The 27,590-nt window shown below is 41.3% G+C and overlaps 1 protein-coding gene across 1 annotated transcript; it reads right to left on the bottom strand.

Annotated features, from left to right (window-relative positions):
• Positions 1–1,491: 1,491 nt before the first annotated feature.
• Positions 1,492–22,652, bottom strand: LOC119954854 (N-acetylglucosamine-6-sulfatase-like). The gene is given in 15 exon segments (XM_038780436.1): positions 1,492–3,469; positions 3,767–3,927; positions 6,513–6,623; positions 7,799–7,909; positions 8,109–8,173; positions 8,176–8,209; positions 11,510–11,613; positions 12,306–12,424; positions 12,520–12,602; positions 13,128–13,295; positions 14,903–15,001; positions 15,759–15,824; positions 21,278–21,484; positions 21,772–21,831; positions 22,246–22,652. Coding segments are annotated over 15 exon segments (1,602 nt in total). The 5' UTR covers positions 22,387–22,652; the 3' UTR covers positions 1,492–3,396.
• Between the last annotated feature and the right edge of the window lie 4,938 nt (positions 22,653–27,590).

The raw sequence follows: 27,590 nt of genomic DNA, 5'->3' as shown, positions 1-27,590 counted from the left end.
TGGATGGAGGGACTGAATGTATGGTTGCTGATGACAATTTACTTTCCTATCTATCTTGGTGTTAAGAGGTAGAGTGTATCTGCAAGTGGGATAGAGACAGATTGAGTGGGCAAGATTTGGCAGATAGAGCATGATGTGGAGAAGAAATGTAGAGAGATTGCAGAACTCAGTGGTAATGTGAGATCGGGATATCCTTCCCCCCTCCTCCTCCCCCTCCCCTTATTCTTTCAGTGATGGTATCAGTCACGGGCAAGAGCTGACATTTTTGGCCCACACCAATTTACCTTGAACGGAGGGTAATTGGAGGTTAGAAGCATTGATGGTCTGCCTGTGTGAAGTTTGCACATTCTCCCAGTGTCTGCATGGGATGCTCCGGTCTCCCACAGCAAACATTTGTAGTTGCTGAAGGCTAGGTGGGGGCAGTTACAGGGATAGGGTGGGTCTAGGCTGGGTGCTCTGAGGGGGTTTGTGCAGACTTGGTGGGGCGAACGGCCTGCACTTGCACTGTAGCATTTCTATGGATTCTGAGAGAGGCTTGAATGCACTTTCCATTTACACTCAATTAGCTCAAGTCTGGACTTAAGTTGGGCAAGATGAGGAGAGATCAAAAAAGGGGGAAAACTGTATTTAAAAGGAGTGATTAGACCTATGCTGGTGGGGTATTTTTAGACCTCAGCCAACAGCAGATGTAGCTGCGTCACAACACCAAGCTTCTGTGAAGAAAGCCGAGTCTTGAAAAGCAAGCAGCTCATTTCTCCTCAGAAGCAACCGCCTGGTGTGGTAACGGTTACTGGATTCTTACAGATTTTGAAACCTATAAAAAACAGTGTAGTGGAATAATAGCTCTGAAGGTAAAGTTATGATTGTCGCCAGAATATTTCTATTTTTTTCCTAACACTATTTAAAATCACCACAAAACAAATAGGATATCAAACCTTTTCTCACCTTATACCCAATTGCAAAAATACAATTGAGGATAGTTGTTTCAAGTTTCTCTTCTGGACTGTGGAACAGCTCAGCATTCACCACCATCCACATCCTTAACATGAATCAAAAGTTGGAATGCTGGTCCAGTAAGTGACTCGGAAGGCAAATTAAATGTTGGCCTAAGTGAAATGGAATACAAAAGGTCGTCTGTACTGGACCTTGGTGAGACCACTTCTGGAATATGGTGTATAGTTTCAGTCTCCTTACTTGAAATAACTGCATTTGAAGCACTTCAAAACAAAACACCTGGCTCATTCCTGGGAAGGGGGGCTCATTTTTAAATGAAAGGATGAACAGGTTGGCAAAGGCCCTGGAGTTTCAAAGAATGGGATGTGGTCTTATTGAAACACAAGTGGTACGATTCCGTTGATGTGATAACTGGACAGGAAGGTGCCAGAATGGAACTCGGGCTCAGAAGACAACTTTAGCACAGGACCAGGACCACTAATCTGGGTACAGGAAAAGTCCATTTCAGGACTGGTCCTCAAGAAAAATTACACCAACTTCAAATTGAAAAGTAATTTATTAAATAAACGCCAAGATCAAATTGAGCCATCATATTCACATTGAGTACAATCAAGGGCACTTATCTTTGGGAAAATTAATTTCAATTCAAAGTCAGCATTAAAAAGTGCCTAGAATCTGAACCTCCCTAATAACATCAAGTTTACACAAATTGTTATCCAAGCTACATTGGTTTAAAAATTCAAATTCAGTTTAGCACTGAAAAATACCAGATTAACATTGCAATATTGATGTACAAAATGTTTGTAAGCCTTTACATTCAAGGCTAAACTGAGTGCTTATTCTCGTGCATGACTTTTGTTTTGTAGGTTTAGCAGACACACAAGGCAAAAGACAGACCTTAGTCCTCAAGTGTTGCTCAATAAACCTCTTCACTTACATACATCAATAAGGCCAGTGCTATTCTAGAGACAGCAACTATACAACTCTAAATACACCTATGCCAGTGAAAGTTTTGCTCAGCATCCAGAATTTTCATTTTGCAGTGTTCCCAATGTAAATATTAAGCAAAGCCATTGTAGGAAAAGGTGCAAGTGTAAAATATTATAAAGAACAATTCAATCCTTGAATAAAAGACATTCTGGTGGATAACTCTCAGGACACATGAAGTGGTTAGATTTAGTGGACAATTGATCAATAAACAGCTGATAGCATGGATGTTAGATGTAACCATTTTTTTTTTCTAGCAACCAGTAGCCTGCGCACATCTTCCTTGTACTTGGCTATAAAGGAAGAGCTGAGCTCCTGTAACACTACAGCTGGGATCTCAAATCCTTCAGTGCAATATCTAAACCCACTGTAAAACCGTTCAATTGGAGCTAGCTTTCATTTTGAGAATCAGGATTCCCAGTCACATGGACAACATAGATTTCTACTACTCATACAGAAGAACTTGGAAAGCTTTGGTAGGAGGTTAATGGCAATTTATTTTACACCATGGAGGGTGCGCATCAACAATAGGTATGATGGATATCAGTGCAACATTTACAATCCCTTACCACCCAAATCAGAGAAGACAGACAATCAAGCGAATGCACACCAGTACAACTTGGATCACAGTATTCCCTCAAAAATAATTTTGGGTTAAAAAAAAAGAGAAAAAGTCACAAGTTTAATGAAGTCTCAATCTTAACAGCTCTATGGTAGCTAAGTTATCAACCTATAGTTGGGATTGGAAACGGATCATTTGGGGGAACAAAGTAAAGGCAAGTCTGGTAGTATGCACAAGCTAAAATCAGAGATGATTTCACGGTTCAGACAAGCCTAGTCCAAAAGATTGCATAGGAGGAAGATCGTCCTTTCCTCCATTGAGGCAGAAAATGAAGAGAAGCAATATTGAGCCGATAGTTTAATCCAGTTCTCTGCCTCTACCCCAAAATCATGAATTAACTTCCCCTTGTGATGGGCTGAATGGCCACAGGAAAGGGTCAGGACCACCAAAATCCACATTTTTCTGATGTGCATATCTTCCTTGGAATACCTTTTACAAAGAAGTTTTGTTCAAAGTACAGAAAATGAGATTACTGAGAGAAGCAATTTCATTCAGGACCCACCAAGTATAACTCTGGTTGCTAGATAATTCATGCAAGGAAAACAAAAGCCCAACCCATTTATTTGTTCAGTGTTGCACCGTAAGCAATTATATGCACATGTTCTTTAGAAAAGAAGACAGTGAGTGGCCCTTGTAAAATAAATAATGCCCTAGAACTACAATACATAAAGGTGTATTAAAAATTCTCACTTTTCAAAAAGGCAAATTTTTGTTTTAAAACATGTTTTCACATTGGGTTTAGGGGTGACAGATCAAAAAGAAAACACATTTCCTGGTGATTTTCAGTCCGTACAAAGTACAAGGTTATGTCATGGAAAACGGCAAAAAAGGCTTCATAAGGTTTTGTGGAATAACTTGGTTGCATCAGGTCCATGATGGAACATTAGTTGAGGGTCAAATCTGTACCTAAAAACAAAAGTATATGTTAATCTGCATGAGTAACAGCAGACAGATGATACAAAATACTCTTTGATCAAAGTCTTTCATCAAAGTATGATGGTGGTGTTTAATCCCAGCAAGGTTTTTGTTAATAATTTTAACAGTAAAATGCAGCCTTTTAGCCATATAATAAAATTACATGTCCTTTTTGGCAGGCTTTTTCACATTGGAAAGGTTCAGCACCGCAAATGCGATGTTAAGAGCTCTGGAGCCACAGGTTACAGGTCCTTTGCCGAGGGAAATATCCCAAATATTCCTTCTTACCTTGGATCGTATATTCCTGGTGTATGGCATGTAGATCCAGAACACGACTGTAACATCATGAGACGATGGTTCATCTTCTCAAGAACTTCCTGATCTATAGTCTTGGCTATATTTGTGATTTGGTGTGGGTCAGAGGTTAGATTGTAGACTTCTACAAACACCTAAATAGAAAAATAAACCTCAAGCTATCCTTACACCTTTTAATTTCAAAATAACAATAGAAATTGCTGCATCCACCCTATATTGAAATAACATTTGCAGTGAATTCTCATGAACTTTTGGGCAACTTCACGATTAACCAAATCATTGGGAAGCTTCCCTTTCTACTCAGTAGAATGTGTTTTACCGGACAGGATTCCTAAACTAGAGGATGCGGGCACATTATACCATAATAGCGAATAAGGGCAGATTTATAACTCGAGCATCTTCTAGGGAGTATTATAGAAGTCAGTTCACAACATTTCATATTGAAACGTGAACAATTTTGTACATTTTATGCATTCATCCAATATCTCCACACACACACCTTGTTCCATCACCTTGCAAGGGCTGCATAATAACTAACTTGTTTAGATATCCCAAAATTCTTTGCTGAAGGAAGCAAAATTTAGCAAAAACTAGCCATACTGACATTTTAATTTGGCGCCAAACCCAAATTACAGAATGAACAAGGAGTCAGTTAGTCTGGACCCAACTGAGTTTAGGCCTAGCAGACCCAAGGGTTTCCACTGAAATCACATCTCCCTTCCCCATCCCCCACATCAACTGAAAACAAAAAACTTTTACGGAGGATAATAAAAAAATCTCCCAAGGTATCTCACAGGAGGCAGCAAAATTTGATATGGAGTCAGTAACAAAATTAGGGCAATGTCTTAATGGAGGGAAAGGAAGAGCCTAGAGAACCAAAGGCATGGGCACTGATTGTCCAGCAATTAAAATTAGTGGATACCCAGGAGGCCAGAATTAGAGGGGCTGGAGGAGATTACAGATATAGGGAGGAATGTGAACACAAGGATTACTCAAGGAGCCAATTTAGATCAGCAAACTGCAAGATGATGGGTGACCAGGACTTAGTCTGGACACAACAAGCAATATTCTACATGGCATTTTAGAGGGTAGAGTGAGAGGGGGAGTGCACAGGAATAGAAGAGACTAAAAGTAACAACAGCGTTGATGGGAATTCCAGCAATTGAGTGGCAAAGAGAATAGAAATAGGGAATCTTGGGCCACAAATGTGGGTGGAAGCTCATCTTGGGATTAAATATGACCAACCACATCTGCAAACTCTGGTTTAGCCTCAACAGCCTAGCCAAGAAAGTGGATAGAGTTGGTGCCTACAGAAGCATGGACTAAAGACAATGGCTTCAGTCTTCCCAATGTTTAATTGGAGCAAATGTTTGTTCCTCTAATGCTGGATGTCCGAGAAGCAGCCTGATAAAGTGGTGGGGAGTCAAGGCTGGATGTTGTTAGCATACATGTTGTTGTCATTCAGTAACAACATTTTACATGTTCATGAGAAATAGGGGGGGGGGGGGGAAAAGAGAAGCCATTGCTTGTGATACTCAGATTAGATAGCAAGAATGGAACCAGGGTGAGTGCAGTCTCACTCAACTGTATGAGGTGGTCAACAGCATCAAAGCTGTGAGGTTGGGGAGGGGCCGGGGGGGGGGGGGGGGGGGGGGGGGGGGGTTCAAGCATTGAGGGAACAGGATTTACTAGAGAAATGGTGCAGCAAGTAGATCACAGCTGAAATGTACACAACAAGCTACAACAATTCAACATTTAACAAATAATTTTAAGACTTCCAGGATTGTTGGGTGAAATCCAGTTCCACAGCACCACAGAAATGTTGTGCATGCACAGTTACTATCATAACCAACCCTGGCTGCTAGGTCCTTCTTTAGCAAGGTGCATACAGACCAGTGATGAAATACACAACTAGCTTACATATCAATGCCAGAAGAATCTTAACCTTGATGGAAGTGCTAGCACAGCAGTTAGCACTGTTGCTTCACTGCACCAGGATCCCAAGTTCGATTCCCGCTTGGGTCACTGTCTGTGCAGAGTCTGCACATTCTCCCTGTGTGGGTTCCCTCCGGGTGCTCCAGTTTCCTCCCAAAAGTCCCAAAGACATGCTGTTAGGTAAATTGGACATTGAATTCTCCCTCATGTGTACCCGAACAGGCGCTGGAATGTGGCTATTAGGAGCTTTTCACAGTAACTTCATTGCAGTGTTAATGTAAGCATACTTGGGACAATAAAGATTTTTATAGTTGGTCACAACCTCTAGTGGCATACACACACACACACACCATCTTATTTGGTCAACAGTTCCAAACAGGGCAGCACGGTGGCCTAGTGGTTAGCACAACCGCCTCACGGCACTGAGGTCCCAGGTTCGATCCCGGCTCTGGGTCACTGTCCGTGTGGCGTTTGCACGTTCTCCCTGTGTCTACGTGGGTTTCGCCCCCACAACCCAAAAATGTGCAGAGTAGGTGAATTGGCCACGCTAAATTGCCCCTTAATTGGAAAAAATAATTGGCTAATCTAAATTTAAAAAAAAAAAACAGTTCCAATGGCAAAAGTTGGGGCAGCTATAGGGGCACAGCCTCAATCCAAATTGGCATTGATCAGTCTAGCTCACAACTGAGCTTGAAGTTAAAGAAAACCGCACAGTAGGAGGAAATGAATATCTCCACACAGACAACGGGGATAAGGAAGGAAAAAGACATTCAACTGCACCCACCTCACTATCATCAAATTCACAATACTGCAAGTCAGCTGGAGTGGCAATTGTTCTTACACATGCATAGGTGTTGTTATATGCATCTTCACAAACACAATCAGGGAAACAATTCTGTAGGAAAAAATAGAGACACATCCGAGTAAACAAAGGATCGAAATAGTTTTAACCACAAAAACAAAAGCATTTTAAACAGCATTCTCAGGACTAGCTAGAGGTTCGTTACATCCGCTGACTGACGGTTGGGATATGGTTTCATCTGTTAGTTTGTAAATAAAACATCTCAAAACAAAATTGAATGGATTTTACTGGCTCTAGGAAGAACCAATTACAGGTTGAGCATCCCTCGTCAGAAAACCAAAATATCTGAATTCCGCACTTGGGAACCAGTTCCCCACATCCCACTCATGCGCAGTATAATCAGAAATCCGATAAAAGCATTTTGGATAAGGGATTTTCAATCTGTATCGAGTTTTTGTCCCCCCAAAAAAGGATTTATCCATTAACATTAGGAAGGGTGGTCAAGGATGTTGTGGGGCATTTGAACCATTAGAACCATGATTATTAACTAGTCCAAAATGTAACGATCCTGCCATGTGGAAAAATGAAGCCTTTATTAGAATTATTTCAGACTACGATTAGCTCAAGGAAAGGGGTGGCAGGGTGGCTAGCACTGCTGCCTCATGGCACCGAGGACCCAGATTTGATCACAGCCCCGTGGGGAGTTTGCACATTCTCCCAGTGTCTGCGTGGGTCGAACCCCCACAACCTAAAGATGCGCAGGGTAGGTGGATTGGCTACGCAAAATTGCCCCTTATTTGGGAAGAGAAGAATTGGGTATTTGAACATTTAATTTGAAAAAACAATTAGCTCAAGAAAAAAAAAAGAGCCAGTCCAGGGCATTATAGAAACATGATCAGCAGCAGCAGTAAACTGGAGGAGGAGTTGTGTGAGACATTGCAGGGAAACCCATGACAAGAAACATCTCCACATGTGTTCAGACTCATGCACAGCATCAATGCTACAATTTACAAGCTGCTAGAAAGATCAGGGTAGCGAGTTCAATTTTTCACAGGGCTGCATGGAGTGCAATTCAGTTTAATTTCTTGGGTCTTATTTTATTCCAATGCATATCCAAAGTCACTGTGCAAAAAAAGTAGCAATTCACATCATTTGTAAACCCACTTATCTGAAATGTGTAGCTGAGCCCAACAGCACTATTTATTAATTAGTTTTTAGCAAGATAGAAGATTTTTTACCATCCAGATTGAAAAGTCTAGAATACTTACCGTGACTCCAGGACCCAATGACGGGCAGGTCGGATCACTTCTATTATGTCCCTCTCCTTGATATTCTATAAGGAAATCAGTCCTCCACGTCACATTTTGTACCATACCATTCTGTGGATCGAAGTGAAATCATTATACAATGAAAATGAAGGATCTTAAAATCTTCAGTGATTGCAGTTAGAGCTAAAATTTGGGTTGAAGTTCTGAAACAACTGGAATTTGATGAAATGACAATAGCCACTTAATTGAGAATTACTTTGATTAAACTAAAGTTACTAGTGACTGGTTGCAATCAAAAAAAACAACTTACCAGCAGAGGCAAGAGAGACATGCCATCCATCCTCGTCTTGTTAACATCATAGCCAGCAATGTCCAAAATGTGGGAGCCAAGTCAATATTTGCTATAAGCATCTGAAGGAGGAAATTAAAGTCATTATAAAGACCACAAAACATCCAAAATCAGTTCACATTTTCCACTGAAGATTCATATGCTAACTATTGATCGGAAAAACATCACTTCCTGGTGCAATACATTTATTCCATTTCCCACCACACACATGGAATATTTATGCACCATTACTTGGCTTCATTGGGTGGCAATGTTCCTTGGAGAAGGCTGGTTTATGCAATTTTAGACTTAACACCAGATAAAACATTTGCACGGAAATGCAATTATTGTCTCACATTAGGTGCAGATGAAGGAAACTTCAATCAATCAACTACCATACAACAGAATTGCAGTAATTTAGAACAATAAAAAAGTTGATTTTTGAGCTGTGAAAAAAGGTTAAAATACACATTGGCAACATCAAATTATTGAAAGATAAAAACTTGGCTTCAATGATTCAAATAGGCTTCATGATTTCACTGAACACAAGCCTTTACAACATTTCTGCTCAGGTAATCATTCTGTGCAGTGTTGCCAGCATCAAAAGTGAAGCTATACATTAAATAGTTGTTGCACTATAATGGAACATGCTCCGAGATTACATGCTTGATCGGATTACGACATTAATGATCATGGTAGATGATCAGTAAAACAGGTGTGGTAAAGAGAGAGGAAGAAAGCCCTAGAGCACAGGAAAATATAGCAGGCTGGGCAGAATATAACCCTGAAAAGTGTGAAGCAGGGCAGCAAGCGAGGCAGGCACTGAAGGTACATTCAGCAGGATGTTGCCTCTTGGATTCAACAATTATATAGAGAGGTCCTTTCAAATATTAGCTAAAATAAAATGATTCTTGAAAATTTTTGAATTTGTAGAAATACAAGTAACTTATAAAATTGGCTAATCTTTTGAATACTGTCCATAACTGTTTCAAATGTTACGAATAATGTACTGCAAGCACTCTTACTGATGAGGGTACATTCAACAAGTTTGAAACAATCTTGTAACTGAGACCAGATGTCAGATAGGGAGTTTGAACATAGGACAAAGTTGTGGAAAGATAATTAATTTGGAGTAATTGATTAATTTTTTTTTTTTTTTTTTTAAATTGTTCTCCTCTTTCACATTTTCTCCCAAATTTGTACCCACCAACAATAAGCAGTAACGAATATTGTCAATCCCCACATCAATAACAACAATCCCATCCTCCCACCAGCCCCAAACAACTGCCCGCATGTTCACAAACAAATAACAAAAAGGAATCAGGAATCACCCATAATCACCCCTACCCCCGTTCCCCGCCCCCCCCCCCAATCCTATTATTGAAAGTGCATAATGAATAACATCCACGAATTGTAGAACCCCTCCATCCTTCCCCTCAGTTCAAACTTAACCTCTCACAAGAGTCAAGACTTTCAACAGGTCTGCCCGTCACACCAGGGCACAGGGTGGAGAGGTTGCTCTCCATCCCACCAGGATCCGCCTTCGGGCGATCAATGAGGCGAAGGCTACAACATCTGCCTATGCACCCGTTTCCAACCCTGGCTGGTCCGACACCCCGAATATGGCCTTCAGAGGGCCCAGGTCCAGTTTCACATGCACCAATTTAGCAATTACCCTAAAAAAAACTCCTTCCAGTAATCCTCCAGCTTTGGACAGGACCAAAACCTATGAACATGATTCTCAATGAAGCTGTTATTACCAGACTCCCCGCAGTATTTCCCCAGGGCCATCGGGAGCGGCGCTGTTGCTAGTGTCTTCAGTCCCGACCCCCTGCACAAACGCTCCTCTATTCTGACCCACTGGGAATCAACCCCCCTGACCCAGCTCCGCACCTTCTCCACATTCACCACCCAGTAATAATATATCAGGTTCTGAAGACCCAAAACCCATGCCTGCCTTCCCCTCTGTAGCAGCACCTTTCTAACTCTGGACACCCTCCATTCCCTCCCCACATGAACGAGGTAATCATTCCTTCAATCTCTCAAAAAAAAAAAAATGCCTTTTGGCAGAAAAATCAGCAGGCATTGGAAAATAAACAGAAATAGTGGCAACTCGTTCATTTTAACCGCCTGTACCCAACCCACCAGTGACAGAGGGAGACCATCACACCTTGGGAGTAATTGATCATGGTCTAATTAACCAATCATTGTTAAGTGACTGACACTTTCCTGAACAAATCAAGGGGGGAGTCTCAGCTGAGAATTGGAGCCAATGAAACAAAGCAAGAAGCAAAACCCAAATAATAAGGATTCCCTTAAGAATGCGATCTGTTTGACTGATGAGGAATTTTAGCCGGAGAATCCTTGAAGCATGGTAAAAATTACTGGAGACCTTTTGTTGAAATGACTTCATTTTGTAAATCTGAAGTCACTTTTATCTTCAAGTTTTTGTTTCCACTCATTGGCGTCTCAAGGACATAGAGGCATGCGTTAATTTCGTATGAATGTATCATAATGTGTTCTTAAAAGAAATAAACATTGCTTTACATTCATTCAACTGGGCTGAGAGCTTATCTACGAGCGAGAGACATGGGGAACCTTACTTTGCCCAAGCTGGAGTGTTTCAACTAGTAAGAGAGGCTGGGCCTGTTTTCTTTGGAGCAGCAAAAGTTGGAGGGGAACCTGATCAAGCTACACAAAATTATGAGGGACAGGTAGGAAGGAACCTTTCACCTTAGTAGGAGGGGTCAATAACCAGGAAGCATTGATTTAAGGGGCAGGAGATTTAAAGAGATTTGAGGAGAATATTTTTTACCCAGAGGGTGGTGGGAATCTGGAACTCACTGCCTTAAAGGGGATGGTTTAGCTCACTGGGCTAAATCGCTGGCTTTTAAAGCAGACCAAGCAGGCCAGCAGCGCGGTTCGATTCCCGTACCAGCCTCCCCGGACAGGCGCCGGAATGTGGCGACTAGGGGCTTTTCACAGTAACGTCATTGAAGCCTACTCGTGACAATAAGCGATTTTCTTTCTTTCTTTAAAGGGTGGCAGAATTGGGAACACTAAACAAGTAGTATTCAGTTGAGCACTTTGAACGCCAGCATACAGGGCTACAGATCAGGTGCTGGAAAATGGGATTAGAATAGATAGGTGTTTGATAGCGGTACAATAGCAATACAGACATGATGGATCAAAGAGCCTCTTTGTTGTTGTGAAACTATGACCAGCTCAGTCAGTCAAGTACATTTCATGGAGCAGAACGGCCAGAGAATCAAAACAGAACCGGCTTTAGAGTATCTGGGACTCTTCTGCCTGGACTCCATATTATAGTTACTTTGTTTTGATCAGTTGTTCCAGCCACAATTTACCGAGCCTGGCACATTTACCTTATTACTCATGTTAGATTTGATTCCAGGTCCTCGCACAAGCAATGGCACTTTAATATCAAATTCATATAGTTGTCGTTTGTCAATTGGCAAAGAAAATTGACCTAAAATATAAAACAAATGCTGTCAAATAAATGCATTTCATATCTTGTGCTTCTACTATTCAACTGTTGATTTAACTAATGCATTCTCACAATCCTGTATTATTATAGGAAGCAATTTCATGATAGCCAATTCTCTATTCCAACAATATGCTTATGATTAAAAGCAACCTCAGAAGATTATACAGCAAATAAAACTGTTGCAGAATGGACAGAAGTCTGCTTAATCAACCTCTTTAAACTGGGGGAATAAAGAAACAGATTGCTACTTTGTGACAGTGGCATTGCCCGGTATTAACCAGGAGGTTACAATGCACTCGACTGTCACCTAATAAATCTCATGCTAAATATAATTGAGAAGGCAATGGTAGAAAAACTTATCCTGACAAAAGTAAACTTTTTACTGCAACTAAAAATCAGAAATGCTTAAACAGCATCACACTTTGCTGTCAAGTATACCGACCAATATTAGAAAAGACAAAATTGGGTTATTTATAAAAATGTTGATAGTCATTTATTTTCAAAGTAACTTCATTGCAGTGTTAATGTAAGCCTACTTGTGAAACTATTATTATTAGTAACTACATTGGAGTTCATTCCACAAAACGTGAGTGTCATTCCCCAAGCTTAGAAAAGAACACAATTTAAATCACCAGCTTCAAATAAAACAAAACTTGACAGGAATTATTACTCACCCGTATGATAGCCATTATCAGATGTAAAGAAAATATAGGTGTTTTCTAGTTCTTTGACTGCATCAAGTTTCTTCACAACTTTTTCCACAAGATCATCGACTGACAGCAGTGTTTGCCATCTAAGAAAAATGATAAGGAATTATGCCAAATGACCACTTTTGTTTTTAAAATTATATTGTCCTTTTTTTAAAAAGTGAAGAAGAAACAGCTATACCTCTTCCTGAAAGCATTATCCAGAAAATGAATTGAAGAATTGGTCATGGGAGTCTTTGCTTGCCGGATTAACCAGTGTTTATCCTTTAAAAACATCAATTGAGAAGAATACAAGTTGGCTTTGGTTTAAATAGTCTATTGATGGGAGCTTGCTATCTGAATATTTTGCATCTATACATTTAAAATTGGAATATTTGACATCTTCAATAATACTGATTAGCCAATTCCTTGGAGATGTGGCCACTGAAGCGGGTCTTTTACCCCATGCCCAGTTCAAGCAGCTCGCTCGAAAATCACAGCCTAAGTGGAAACTAGAGCATACATTACTGCAATCCAACAAGATGGCCTTCAGAATTAAATCACTTGAATTTTGTGAACAATAAAGTTGGAATCTTATTTTTAAGTGGCGTTGCAACGCATAGTACATCAACTAAAAGTAACCAGAGCAGGTTAAGAGAAAAATATGGGGAGCGGGGGAGAAAGAGCGACTGGTGGCGACTTAACCAGAGCATCACCACACCTCAGTACGAGAATTGAACCTGCTGCCATCACCAACTGAACTAGTAGTTATCGGTGTATTATTATATCCACTATTCAATATAAAAATACCTTTCCGTGTATGTTAAAGTTGCTGTTTCTTGGTGCTTTAACATCCAAAAAGCTCTTTTCATATTGTGGGGCAGGAGTCCAAGGGGAGTGTGGTGCTGGAGTGGAGATCATCATAAAGAATGGAACATATTTGGTTCTGTGTTCCAAAAACTCCAACGAAACATTTGACTGTCAAGTGAAAGCATGGGGGTTAGAATATATGTTGACTGAAGTTACAGGAATCCTACATCAAACAGGGCTACGGTGTACTTATACTGGACAGAAAATCGCAGCAATCTCAAAAAAAAAGAAACAAATATTTTACAGATCCAAAACAATGAAGCAGAAAGGGTAGCTGTCAAACATCACTCGAAACAAAGAACAGCAACATTTCAATAAATGCAGGACAAATACCTCTGCTCACTTAAGAGTTAATAGATCTCTAGCTGATTACAGCAGATATACAGGGTGGGATTTACTGGTTGGTCACGAAGGAAAATTCCGGTCCCACGCCAGCAGACTGGTCTCCTGGTGACAAGGGGCACTGTCAACAGGAAATTCCATTGACAACCGCCAAGACCAGTAGATCCCACTGGTGTGCCACCTCCACTCCCGAAAAACACATGGCGGGGGAAATTCGCATCCATAAATTTGATCCTATACTTTATTGGATTCTTGAATTGTATCACTAACAATCTCAAGGTTACACCATCTTGATGTTCAGCGCCATGCAAAGATCAATAAGACCACAAGACATAGGAGCAGAAGTGGCCCATCGAGTCTGCTCCACCATTCATTTTGTTTAAAATGCAAGTTCTAGAGCAAAACTTCAAAGTGTTTTTCAATAAGTTAGCTGCATTTCAGATAAAAATCATTTGGTTAGTTTTTAAAACTTGGATCATACCACATCGACTGAACAGCAATAGAATGAAAGTAGCTTACAATGCCCTTAGTTGCCATCATCTTCAAAAGCATCCATCACTAGACCATAAAACATAGGAGCAGAAGAAATAGGCCATTTGGCCCATCAGGTTCGCTCCTGCCATTCAATGAGACCATGACTAATCTGATAATCCTCAACTCCGTTTTCCTGCCTTATCCCCATAACTGTAGATTCCCTTACAGATTAAAAATCTGAAGCAAAAGGAAAGAGGAGAGAGAATGGGAGGAAAAGAAAATGAAAACCAGGATTGCAATGAAAGACAACGGCTACGTTTAATGGGATTTGGGGTGGTCAAGGCCAAATAATGATTTCAGAATATGCAAATGGAAAATATGTATGGAGGGAGTGCTGCCTCATCTAAAAGGTGGCAACTTTCAAAGAAAACATTAAAGAGGCACTGGTTCATCTCCTCAGATGTATTTAAGAAAAATCAGATGTATTTAAGAAAAATCAAAGTAGAGCAGGGGACCTCAACGATATTTAGCCCTCAATCTACACCAAAAAACGATATGGGCATTTCTTTTATTGCTACTGCAAGAATATTGCAGTGTTCAAAATTGGCTGCGATGTTTCCGACATTACAATTGTATTTATTAGCTGTAAAGTATTTGGAGTTACGAAAGGCGGTGGAAAGCACTGTACAATTGAAAGATTATATCCAAAACAAATTATGAATTACAGAACTGCATCTGGGAAAGAAAAATTCCATCACTCATTCGCAGAATAGTTCCATCGCCCAATTGAAGAGTTCCTATGCAAAAGCCTGCTCATTAAAAGACTTGCAAATTTCTATTCAAATTCATCCACAATATACCTCACTTTAATGTGAGAAAAAGAAGAAAAAGATACTTACGAGTAAATCAGTTAGATAATCTTGGCTATAATTCTGACCATGATGTTGTGGTTTTCCATTCACAGAAAGTGTGTAATTGTAGTACTTTGAATTCTTTGCCTAAAAAAAATAGACAAAAATAATCAGCATTGCATTATCACCCCATCCCCACCTAACTGGATGCAAATAATTGAACTTTTCCCCCTCATTTTTATTTGTGCATTCCATTTACAAAATAATTAAGAGTAAACCATGCGGTCCCTCAAGGTTGCTCTGTCATTCTACACAATCATGCCTAACCTTGCACTTCAACTCTGTTCCCTTTATCTGTTGATTACCACAGTGATCAAAACCCCATCTTGCGGCCTTAATATTTTCAACAAATGGCGATCTCATTGAAACATGATTCTGAGGGAGTTGGAGCAGCTCGTCAGCATTGACACTGTCAAGCCCCCTCAATCATGTTTCAGTGAGATCACCTCTCATTATTCCAAACTCCAAAAGAATATAGTCCCCAGAATTTTCTATCTCTTCCAATTCTACATTTAAAAAACAATGTTTCATATGGTGATCGCACACTGAAAGCATCAATTTATTTAATCTTATATCATAGAATTTACAGTGGAGGAAGCCATTCGGCCCATTGAGTTTGCACCAGCCCTCAGAAAGGGCACCCCACTCAAGCCCACATGTCCACCCTATCCCCATAATCCAGTAACCCCACCTATATTTTTGGACATCAAGGGCAATTTAGCATGCCAATCCATCTAACCTTCACATCTTTGGACTAATTTACTCAAAATGCAAATCCTGCAGACTTACAGCATATAGGGTAATTATACAGTTAGACAGTTGTTCTAATTCTGAAAATTCTTACCAGAGCATACCAGTGATCCCAACCTGGTGGAACATGTTCAATGCCACCTGCAATCTCTGATCCATACTGCAGAATAAGCAAAACACAACGTAATATTATAAAATATGTACCAGTGAAGAAATGCTTTTATTTACAGCTCAATGTATAGCTTTATTTGAAACTACCTGCAAGGTAAGCCTCTGGAAATATTCTAAAATTGCACAATTCTCCCACCAACATCCACATTTTTTGGGGAGGCAACTAGTCGCATGCAGTACAATGCAACTACAAATTACCTTGGGCCATATCATTGTGAAATCTCACTGAAAATTTCCATGAACAGTCAATTAAATGACTAAAAAATATTTAGTCTTTTTATATAAATAGTACCCTGTAGTCAATCAAGTAGCATCATGCAACTTAATGAGTGTTATACATTCCTTAGGAGAATTAACTGAACACTATATATTGTTCAAGAAAGTCAAACATCAAATGTAAAGTATTTCCATTGGATATAATATTGTTACAATTCCTTTGGAATGGAGACCCGCACAGATAAGCATTTTTTAAAATCCAAATATTTATTTAGAAAGTGTGTCAGCAAATAAACCTGGTGCGAGTCAGCAAAAGTTTAATGAATGCCTCGTTTAGGACATTGCTGCCTACAGCACTGAGGACCCGGGTTCGAATCCTGGCCCTGGGTCACTGTCCATGTGGAGTTTGCACATTCTCCCCGTGTTTGCGTGAGTTTCACCCTCACAACCCAAAAGATGTGCAGGGTAGGTGGATTGGCCACGCTAAATTGCTCCTTAATTGGAAAAAATAATTGGGTACTCTAAATTTTTTTTTTTAAATGAATGCCTCGTTTGCTTTATCACCACTCCCTGATGCGGAGAATAAATTCAATGCGCTTGAAAAATATGAGCAGCAGAAAGCATCTCAAAAGTTACAAGCAGCACAGGTAGTTGGGGATCATGGGCCAGAGATTCCATCAGTGGCAAGCTGTCAGATTGGCATGCCAGGGGGGGGGGGGGGGGGGGAAGAGAGAGAGAGAGAGAGAGATGAGAGAGAGAGAGATGAGAGAGAGAGAGAGAGAGAGAGAGAGAGAGAGAGAGGAGAGAGAGAGAGAGAGAGAGAGAGAGGGAGGGGGGGGGAGGAAGGGGTGTTAAGGGAGTGCAAGTTCTGGGCCTATGATTTTTCATTTGGGAGTGGGAGAACAAAGATCAGCCCTTTGTCGTTCTTTGGATCCCAAAATTCTCTGTCTAATTACCATTTCAGCAAGTTAACATACAAATTAGGGGCAGGAGTAGGTCACTCAGCCTGTTCTGCCATTCATATCATCATGGCTGATCAGACTGTAACCTCAGCCCAGTCCAAGTATCAACCCCCCCCCCCCCCCCCCCCCCCCGCTCCTTTGTTAATCAGAAATCTATTTAGCTCTACTCAAGAATCTGCTTCCACAGCCATTTGAGGAACAATTCTAGAGACCCCCAACCCAGTCTTAAATAAACAACCCCTTCCCTTATTTTTCCCCAACAATGACCCTTCGTTCTAGATTCTCCCACAAGAGGAAACATCCTCTCCACATCCATTCTGCCAATACCCTGAGGATCAAGTTGCCTCTTAACACCCTAGTGGATACAAACATAACCTCTTCAACCTTTCCTCACAAGACTACCTGCCCATTCCTGGTAAACCAGAGATGTGTCTAATGCATTTACTTATTGCCTGCAAGTTCCCGGCATTAGTCTGGCAACCCGGAAATGTGTCTAATGCATCTCCATATTTCCTGAAATAGGAGATCAATACACTAAATAAAATACTCCAAATGTGGTCTCAATACCCTGTACGACTGAAGCATAGCCTCCTGACCTTTAATCAATTCCCCTTCACAATAAATGATAACATTCTGTTAGCTTTCCCAATTGCTTGCCGTCCTGCATAATAGCCTTCCTGCATAATAGCCTTTTAGGCTATTCAAGTACAAGGACACCCAGATCCCTCTACTAGCTGTGCAATCTCACATTTTGAATAACGAGATTCTTTTTTTCTTAAATTCTACTTGCCAAAATGTAGAGTTTCACATTTGCCCACATTACAATCAATCCATTTGCCAAATTATTTACCCATCTCATATTTGTAGCCTCCTCACATCCACTTCACCATTTACTTTCCCATCTGTATTTTAAATTTAGCAACCATCATCCAGAATATTGGTTAGCAACAGGAAGCAAAATGTTGGAATAAATGGGTCGTTTTCCGATTGGCAGGCAGTGACTAGTGGGGTACCGCAGGTAATTAGGACCCCAACTGTTCACATCATATACTAATGATTTGGACGAGGGAACTAATCCGGTTAGAGGTTTGTAAGCTTCTATGGAGATCCCCTAAACTTCAATGAATATAATCCTAACCGACAAGTCTCCTCATATTACAGTCCCACTACCCCAGGAATCAGCCTGGTAAACCATCATTGCACTCCCTCCATAGCAAGAACCTCCTTCAGTCAAGACCAAAACTGCACACAATACTCCAGGTGTGGCCTCACCAATGCCCAAAACAATTGCAGTAAAACATCTATTCCTATACTCAAATCCTCTCACTGAAGGCCAACGTACCATTTGCCTTCTTAACTGCCTGCAGTACCAGAGTGCTTAGATTCAGCGACTGTTGCACAAGGACACCAAGGTCTCACTGAGTATCCATCTCTCAATTTTCACTCATTCAAATAATAATCTGCCTTCTTATTTTTACTACCAAAGCAGATAACCTCACATTTATCCACATTATACAGCATCTGCCATGCCACTCACTCAGCCTGTCCAAATCCCACTGCAGCATCTCTGCATCCTCCCATCCAACTTTGGGTCATCTGCCAATTTGGAGATGATAATGTGAACAGTTGGGGTCCTAGCATAGGTCCCTGCAGTACCCGACTAGTCATTGTCTGCCAATCAGAAAAATACCCATTTATTCAACTTTTGGCTTCCTGTCAGCTAACCAGCTTTCTATCACTTTAACTTTACATATTAATCTGCTATGCAAGATCCTGTTGAAGGACTAAACCACATCCACTGGCTTTCTGTTAGCTAGGCAAACTTCAATCCATTCCAATGTTACCAGCTACACAATGAGCTTTTATTCCCCACACCCTTTGTGTGGCACTTTATCAAATATCTTTTGGAAATTGATGTACAGCCATCTACTGCGTCCCCTTTATCCACAGCACGTGACTTCTTCAAAGAACAGCAATAAATTGGTTAAACGTGATTTTCCTTTCAGCTAACTTATCTTTACTGCTTTTGAATAAAGGAGTTACATTTGCTATCTTCCATTCTAAGATAACCTTCCCTAGATCTATGGAATTTTGGAAAATTTAAACCAATGCAACAACCATCCCATCAGTTTAAGACCTTAAGCGTGAAGTCCATTCCCTGATTTACAGCTATTTCTGGAACATTACTCATGCCCCCTATAGTGAAGATCAATGAAAAAGATCTGCTTCATTCATGTGCTCTGGCCCTACATTCCTCTCATTATCAATTCCCCAGGCAATTTCCATAGGACCAACATTCATAGAATCTCGAGGCTGCACTGACCCTTGGAAAGAGCACCTACTCAAGCCCACACCTCCATCCCATCCCTGTAGCCCCAGCCTAACCTGTTTGGACACCAAGGGCAATTTAGCATGGCCAATCCGCCTAACCTGCACATCTTTGGATTGTGGGAGGAAACCAGAGCATCCAGAGGAAACCCATGCAGATACAGGGAGAAAGTGCGAACTCCACACAGACAGAGGAGGCCAGAATTGGACCTGGGTCCCTGGAGCTGTGATGCAGCAGTGCTAACCAACATGCAACCCCCACTTTACATCTGGTTGGCTCCAGAATGTGCTGTTCTAAGAAACCATCATTCTATATGCTCCTTATCAACACTACCTTCGCCCATCTGATTTTTACAATTTATATGTAGATTAAAATCTATGATTATTAAAGTACCTCTCCTGATGAGATTTCATGATCTCTTATACTCTGGCCAAGAAATGTAGTTACAATGGGGGGGCCTGCACACCACTTCCACATGAGAAGGGCAAGCCCCCACTTCTCAATTCAAACTACTTCTACATCCCAAATGCCTGAACCTAGGTCATGTGCTAATCCCATTATTCATTAACAGAGCCACCCCTCCACCTTTTCTCAACTTCCTGTCCTTCTAAACATCACTGCCCTTCAATATTCAGGTCCCAATATATGTCATGTAGTCATGTCTCTGTATTAGCCATCTGATTGTACTTATTGGTCTCTATTCACCTGTTTGGTTTTGGTTTAAATGCTACATGCACTTAGAAACAGAACCTATTATTTTCGGAGTTTCTAGCCTTATCTGCTGATTTACACTTGGGGAGATTTGTACTCCCATCACTGTAACATTTTCCATATTAGTACCTTTTTCTCTTGCTAGTATCTACTCTTTAGTATACCACATCTTCCCAAATTTGATCCCTTGCTCCCACTATTCAGTTTGAAACTCTCTCAGCCTCTCTAGTTGTGGCTCACTAAGAATATCAGTGCCAGCACAGATCAAGTGTAGACGATCCTAATGGCACAGATCCCACTTTCCCCAGTACTGGTGGAAGTGCTCCACTAACCAGAACCCACTTCTCTCACACCAGTTTTTTGAGCCAAGCATTCAATCTTATTTGCCCTCTGCCAATTTGCACATGGCTCCGGTGATAATTCAAGTTATAACGTTTTGATGTTCTGCTTCTTAATTTGGTGCCTAGTTCCTCATGCGGACGATGCAGAATCTCCCATGTTGTTGGTACCTACAAGGATGACAAACTCTCCCACTGAAATTTCCTCTCTAACCAACCCTGAGAGATGTCCCAAACCCTGACACTAGGCAGGCAACACATGTCTGGACACACGCTTCTTGCGAAAGAGAACAGCAGCAATGCTCCTCACTATACAATTCTCTATCATCTCTATATTCTTACGTGCTCCCCCCCCCCCCATGTAAATGGCTTCCTGTATCACAGTGCCATGGTCAGTCAGCTCATTCACTCCACATTCCCACTCTGATCTAGGAGAAAAATAATCTGCTTTACACAAGTTTGTACACTTGTTACATCTCTCCTCAAATCCTAGTTCCTGCTCTCTTTCCTCAGATTATCTTTATGCATGAAATTGAAAGAGAAATAAGGCTTTCAAGTTATAAATAGGAAACACCACGAGTCAGCATCTGCAAAGAGACAGATCAACTTTCCCCCATTTATCTTTTACTTATTGTATCTTGTATGAACATTGACTAGTTTGCTTTTCATTTCCAATACTTGTTTTTAACATCACCAGTTTAAAAGGATCAGGTTTTAAAACCTGACAATGTCACTCAAATAATCCTTTTCTTTTAAAATACTCCAATAAAGCATTTCACATAATGATCAGATTTTAAAATTTTCCTAACAGCAGGTTACTCAGAATGGATTGTTAAAAGTCAAAACATCAATAAAATTCCAAACACAAAAACAACAAGAACTTTACCTCATTCAAATACTTCCCTGCGAAAAAGGTCCGGTATCCACAATAACGTTGGAGGATAGCTGGGAATGTGTAGGGTTCCTGGGTCTTTTGCCAGGCTTTGCTACTGCAGTTTCCTTCTAACGTATTATTAAATACACGATGATTGTGTGGATACTTCCCAGTCAGGATACTGGCTCTGCTGGGACAACACAGCGGGCTGGCCACATACTGAATGAAAACAAACAAACACATGTGGAAATATATTACAGTCATGCATTCTACATTATTTTCAAATAGGTTTCTTTAAAAATTAAAATTTAGGAAGTTTGTTTTAAGAGCACATGCATACAGCAAAACTTTATTCCATTAGTTCTGTAAAACTGGCAAGTTTTAATCTAGCAAATTACTGTTTAGCACCCAAGTTGTAACATTCCCAGTCGTATCAAAATAGACAAGGGGCTCTTAAGACTACCTTGCACAAATTAAAAAGCTTATTCCAAGAAAAGACAGCTCACCACATTATTAAAGGTTGTTCCAAGGTCTCCAATAAGTTTTCTGGTTTTCTTCAATGGTGTCTGCAGAAGACAAAATGGGCTCAAGCTTAAATAAATTATAATTCTGATTCATTTGGTGTAAGGAGATTTATGGACACTTATTTCAAAATTATACTTCACTGGAGAAAATAGGAGAAATACTTAAGAGTTGACAGTGCCTTAAACTTGCATATTAAAGTCAGCAAAAATAAAAGATGCAGATGGATTAAATGTATAGAGGGCTCCATCGTCACAGGGCTACTGCCCTTTAGCCAGGCCTAGCCCCCGCCACTAGGCCTAATTTTGCTGACTGCACCGGGCCTGGTGCTTGCGGACAGCAGCGGGAACATTGAAAGGAGAGCAGGGTTCCTCTCTCTACTGCTTCAAAGCAAGTTACCCCGATCTTTCGCTTCCTCCAGCGAGGCGCCGCTCTCCCCTTTCACTCTCCCTGCTTACCATTCCGCCCAGGACAACATCCTGATCGTCGGTGAGGATCAGGACGATGTTCGGCCGCTTCGAGCTGACCCCTTCAACAACAGCAGCAGCACAGAGAAACAGGACAGCGAGTGCCCAGGAAGGCGCGGAAAGTGGAGCCATGGCACCCAGCTTCTCCCTCCTGTCAGATTGCCTTCGCCTCAGGAGCCGCCGCCGACTCTGCTTCTTTTCTATGATTCACCAAGTCACATGCGCCTCCAAAACAAGCCAGTCATGTCAGCTGATCGCAGCACCTGGCCAAACCTTTCAAAGGGGTAACAACAATTAGCAGCGGGGAAGGCTCCTCTAACGCAAATATCTTAATACTAAATGCACAATTCGCTGCAATCATTTAACATGGTGTTTATTCAGTTGTTAATGTTCCTTATTTTTTATTCGGTGGGCCCCACATAATTGCAAAGGATTCCCCTCAAATCGCGACAACGTAAAAACGGAGGAGTCCGGAGGGGGCACGGTTTTAAGAACGTTTCTACAGAGCGCAGGAAAGGCGCTCGACTTCAAATCCAAGACCTTCCCCTGGAGCTCTCGGAAGTCCTCAAGAGGGGCATTTGGTGCTACTTTTGGCGGGTTCCGAACTCCAGTGCCGGGTCTAAAATATTGGCCAGAGGCGGAGAGGTCAAGTCCTGGCCCCCGAAAACGGTTCAAAACTGAGCAGTTGGTCTCGGAAGAATGAAGGCTGTTATTGTAACAACTTTGTATGTAATTTGTTGCAGCGAGAAACAATTAAATGATACACAGTCGCCCACGTACATCACCACGCACCAAAAATGTCTCTATTTTATCTCTCAATTGTCTTCAGTTGGTATGCAAAGTAACTTTTTATATGGCTGCTGTGACAAGGAAAAAATTTCATCACAGAATCCCGACAGTGCAGGCCATTTCGCCCATCGAGTCTGCACCGAACCTTGGAAAGAGCAACCTATCTAGGCCCAGGCCCCCACCCTATCTCTCTAACCCAGTAGCCCACGTAACCCTTTGGGAACTAAGGGACAATTTAGCATAACCAGTCCACCTAACCTGCACATCTTTGGTGGGGACGGCACGATGGCCCCAGTGGTTAGCACTGTTGTCTCACAACTCCAGGGACCCAGATTCAACTCTGACCTTAGGTGACTGTGGAGTTTCCACTTTCTCCCATTGTCTGCGGTTTGCTCCCATAGTCCAAAGATTTGCAGGTTAGGTGGTTTCAGCATGCTAAATTGTCCCTTAGTGTCCAAAAGGTTAGGTCAGCTTATGGTGGAGGCGTGGGCTTAAGTAGGGTGCTCTTTCCAAGGGCCGGTTCAGACTCAATGGGCCGAATGGCCTCATTCTGCACTGTAAAAAAAAATTCTATGAAACTGGAGCACCTGGAGGAAACCCACACAGTGATGGGGAGAAAGTACAAACTCCACAGGGAAAGGCCAGAATTGAACCCGGGTCCCTGGCACTGTGAAACAACAGTGCTAACCATTGTACCACCATGCTGCCCCCGATGGTCATCAGAAAAATATGTACAGGTGAAGGAAGTTATTCACCCTAAATGCATCACTGATTCCAGGGGAAGAAAAACTCACGAGATAAAATATAAGGATCTCTAGTCTTATTTATTCCTCACTTACAAACGAGATGCCCCGATGGGGGGCACGGTAGTACAATGGTTAGCACAGTTGCTTCACAGCTCCAGGGTCCCAGGTTCGAATACCCGCTGGGTCACTGTCTGTGCGGAGTCTGCACGTTCTCCCTGTGTCTGCGTGGTTTCCGCCGGGTGCTCTGGTTTCCTCTCACAGTCCAAAGATGTGCGGGTTAGGTGGATTGGCCATGATAAATTGCCCTTAGTGTCCAACGGGGTTGCTGGGTTTTGGGATAGGTTGGGGGTGTGGGCTTGGGTATGGTGCTCTTTCCAAGGGCCGGTGCAGACTCGATGGGCCAAGTGGCCTCCTTCTGCACTGTAAATTCTATGATAAGATACTGATAAGGAGTTGAAACTGGAGAATCCACAATGCTGAGTGTCCCCAATACCTTGGCTCAGAAGGGAACCCAGCATAACTCTGGGGGTTGGTATAAAAACAGAAAATGCTGGAACCACCTGGCAGGTGAAACAGAGTCTGTGGAGGGAGAACCAGAGTTATTATGTCAGGTCAATGATCTTTCATCAGAACTGCAGGGTGATGTGCTTCCCAGGTACAAGACGTGCAGAGGGACAGACCGTATCAGACAACTTCAGCAAGAGAAGCAAACTGACCAATCTTCCTTGAGCCACTCTAGACTATCCTTGGCAGTAGTTTCAGAGTTGTATACATAAGTAGATGTTTAGGAGTAGGTCTTTGCTCTGCCCTTAGGAATGTTAATGAAATCAATTTTGGTAGTTCTAAAAAAGTGAGGGACAGGTAGAGGGAGTTCCATCCTCAGAAAAAAAATACGCAAGCTGCATTTGAATTTTGAATAATGTGCATGCATCCTGCGCTGCAATACATTAAAGAGGGGTTATACTGATAATGATACAGAACAAGGTCAGTTGACAATATGTCTGATCTATTTTTTCTGAAATAATCAGAAACTAATCCCACTGCATGAACCCTGGATACTCATCTGCCTCAAATATGTATCTATTCATCTTTAAAATGTGCAACAGTCTGTGATTAAACCATCCTCAGTGACATATTCCATGCTCCAATAAAGCTTTGCATGAATAAAGTTATCTTGACCTTGCTCTTAGTAACAGTTTTAAATTGATAATCCCCTATCGGTGACATACCAGTTGGAGGAAATAGCCGTTTCCTACTTATCCTATCAAAATTCCTGTAAATGCAAAAACTACTAATAGATCTCTTCTTAACCTTCTCTGCTACAGTGCAAATTTTCTTCATTCTCTCATAATAACTAAGCTTTCCATCTCTGATATCATCCCAATAAATTTATGTTGTAAATTCTGTGTTATTTTAATGCACGTTCCAAAACTGCACTGAACATCACTCTAACTGTGGTATATCAATTATTTCTTTCTAACTTCCTCTTTCCTATGGTAGGAAAATATCTCTTATTTATATGCCTTTTCCTACACAGACTCACCCTTATATTTGAATTACTGGGCAGCACGGTGGCCTAGTGGTTAGCACAACCGCCTCACGGCGCTGAGGTCCCAGGTTCGATCCCGGCTCTGGGTCACTGTCCGTGTGGAGTTTGCACATTCTCCCCGTGTTTGTGTGGGTTTCGCCCCCACAACCCAAAAATGTGCAGAGTAGGTGGATTGGCCACGCTAAATTGCCCCTTAATTGGAAAAAATAATTGGGTAATCTAAATTTATAAAAAAATAAAAAAAATATTTGAATTACTAAAACTCTTTGCTCATTAATATCCTTCAGGATTAATATTAGCCACCATTTGTACTTGCAATTCAAACTGCCACTTCAGTTCATTAAACTGCATTTTTGTATACATTCTGCTAATATGCCCATGTTGTTCATGTGTTTTAGAATATCAATTTTAGTTTTAGGAATTAAAGATTTAACTGTGCAAAATGGGGTTTGGTTGAGAAACTGGTAAAAAGCAGCCCCAAAGTAAATGCAACTAAAACAAACTTGGTGTTTATTACACTTTAAAAGGTTAGGGTCATGTTGACTTAAGAGGTTAATAGCTAGAAAGATAAGGTAACAAAATAGCAGGTGGGCTTACTTAGTTCAAGAACTGCAAATGTGTTGGCTGCAATCCTGGCGGTAACAGCAGTCCAGAGAGATTTTTTTCTCTTTTGGGAGTAAGAGCTAAATTAGTTTTAAAACATTCAGTAAACTGAATAGTTATAAAATTCATTATTCAACAGAATTTGAAATGACCGGTAATAAACCTAGGGCCAGAATCTTACAGCCCTTCCTGCCCAGTGGGATATTATGGTCCTGTTGAATTGAATGGAGATTTAAATGGCTCACCGCATCTGCAGGGGAGACACACCGCAATGTGGCCATAAAATCCTAGCCCTAACTACATCCCAGAGCATGCTATGTTGCCATGGCATAGGCGGAGCTTAAGGAGGCTCCCCAATTTCATTTTGCATGGGTGTTTGGTGAGAGAGTTAGTTGCAGCTGGACCTCATGTCTGCAGTTTGAAGCTCACTGAGAAGATAGCTAAAATACATGAGTTAGTAGTCCCCCTGTAAGCAGATAAAGCCAATTTCATCAATCGCCACATGGAATGCAGGTAGGGATTAATGTCAGTTTGGATTTCATGAGGGAAAAGTAGCTGAAAGATTGCCTAGTTGGAAGCTTATGGAAAAACCCACAGTGGTCCTCACAGATTTTTGTGGTGAACATAAGAAGCCAGCAGGTCAGCTTGGAAGTATTGAGAAGGCAACCAGGATGAGATTCTGAGGCATCAACAGTCACAGAGTAGGAAATGAAAGCCTTACCTCGGAGAATAGTTGGAACTGCGGAGGATTAATAAAGTACTTTCCAGGGGAATGTGGCATACGTTTCAGTGACCCAGACAGAACTAAATAGCTTTAAGCTATCATAAAGTATCAGAGATTTCTTGGAGGAAGTAAGAAGTAAAAGTAAGTGCATAACAAATGAAGTTATAAACCATATTATTAAGTTGATATTGCTTGTATTGTTTAAGTCTTTTATACACAGTAAAGTTTATTTGTGTGTTAAAACATGAAATCTTATGTTGTAGTTCTATGGATAAAACAAGGATTTCTCATTAATGGTCCCTAATTGAATTGTAACAACAGCCAGAATTTATTAACCCCTTCCACCCCAAAGGATATAATGGTCCCACTGAACTGAATGGAGATTTATGTGGCTCACTGTGTAACCATCTGGAATGGCTACTTCCAGAATACAAAATGGACGCTCGCAAAGGATATAGGGAACTGTGGACAATGCTAGAAAACAAGCAGGCACAGAAGCCTGTATGTATATTTGGGAAACAGCTCCCAGACGGAATTGAAACTATAAGTCGATTAACATATTGATGGCCCATCTCCGGGAACAAAGGAATGACACTCAAGTAACCGATACGATTGCAGACATCCTGGCGCTAGAAAAACACAAACAAAGCAAGGCCAATGGCCACCTGAGACATACCCAGCCATCAGGGCACCCACCCCTTTATTGGTCAAGATCAATAACAGTGATCGAGAAGCGACCCAATTAATTGGGGCCAAGTTTAAGGCCCGCCTAAAAGCGCGCAAAGCCCCTCCAGGTATAAAAAGGAACCCCCATGAGAGAATCGCTCTCTTGGACTTGGCTCTCAAAGCGGAGTGACCCGTCCACCAGCATCACCAGGAGCAAGTAAGTTCATGGTCAACGCTCGCTACCAGACGGACGACCTTA

Source organism: Scyliorhinus canicula, chromosome 20 (genome assembly GCF_902713615.1).
Source record: "Scyliorhinus canicula chromosome 20, sScyCan1.1, whole genome shotgun sequence".
Classification (NCBI taxonomy): Eukaryota; Metazoa; Chordata; class Chondrichthyes; order Carcharhiniformes; family Scyliorhinidae; genus Scyliorhinus; species Scyliorhinus canicula.
Note: the sequence above shows the minus strand (reverse complement) of the source record. Positions and strands in the feature narration are given on the sequence as shown.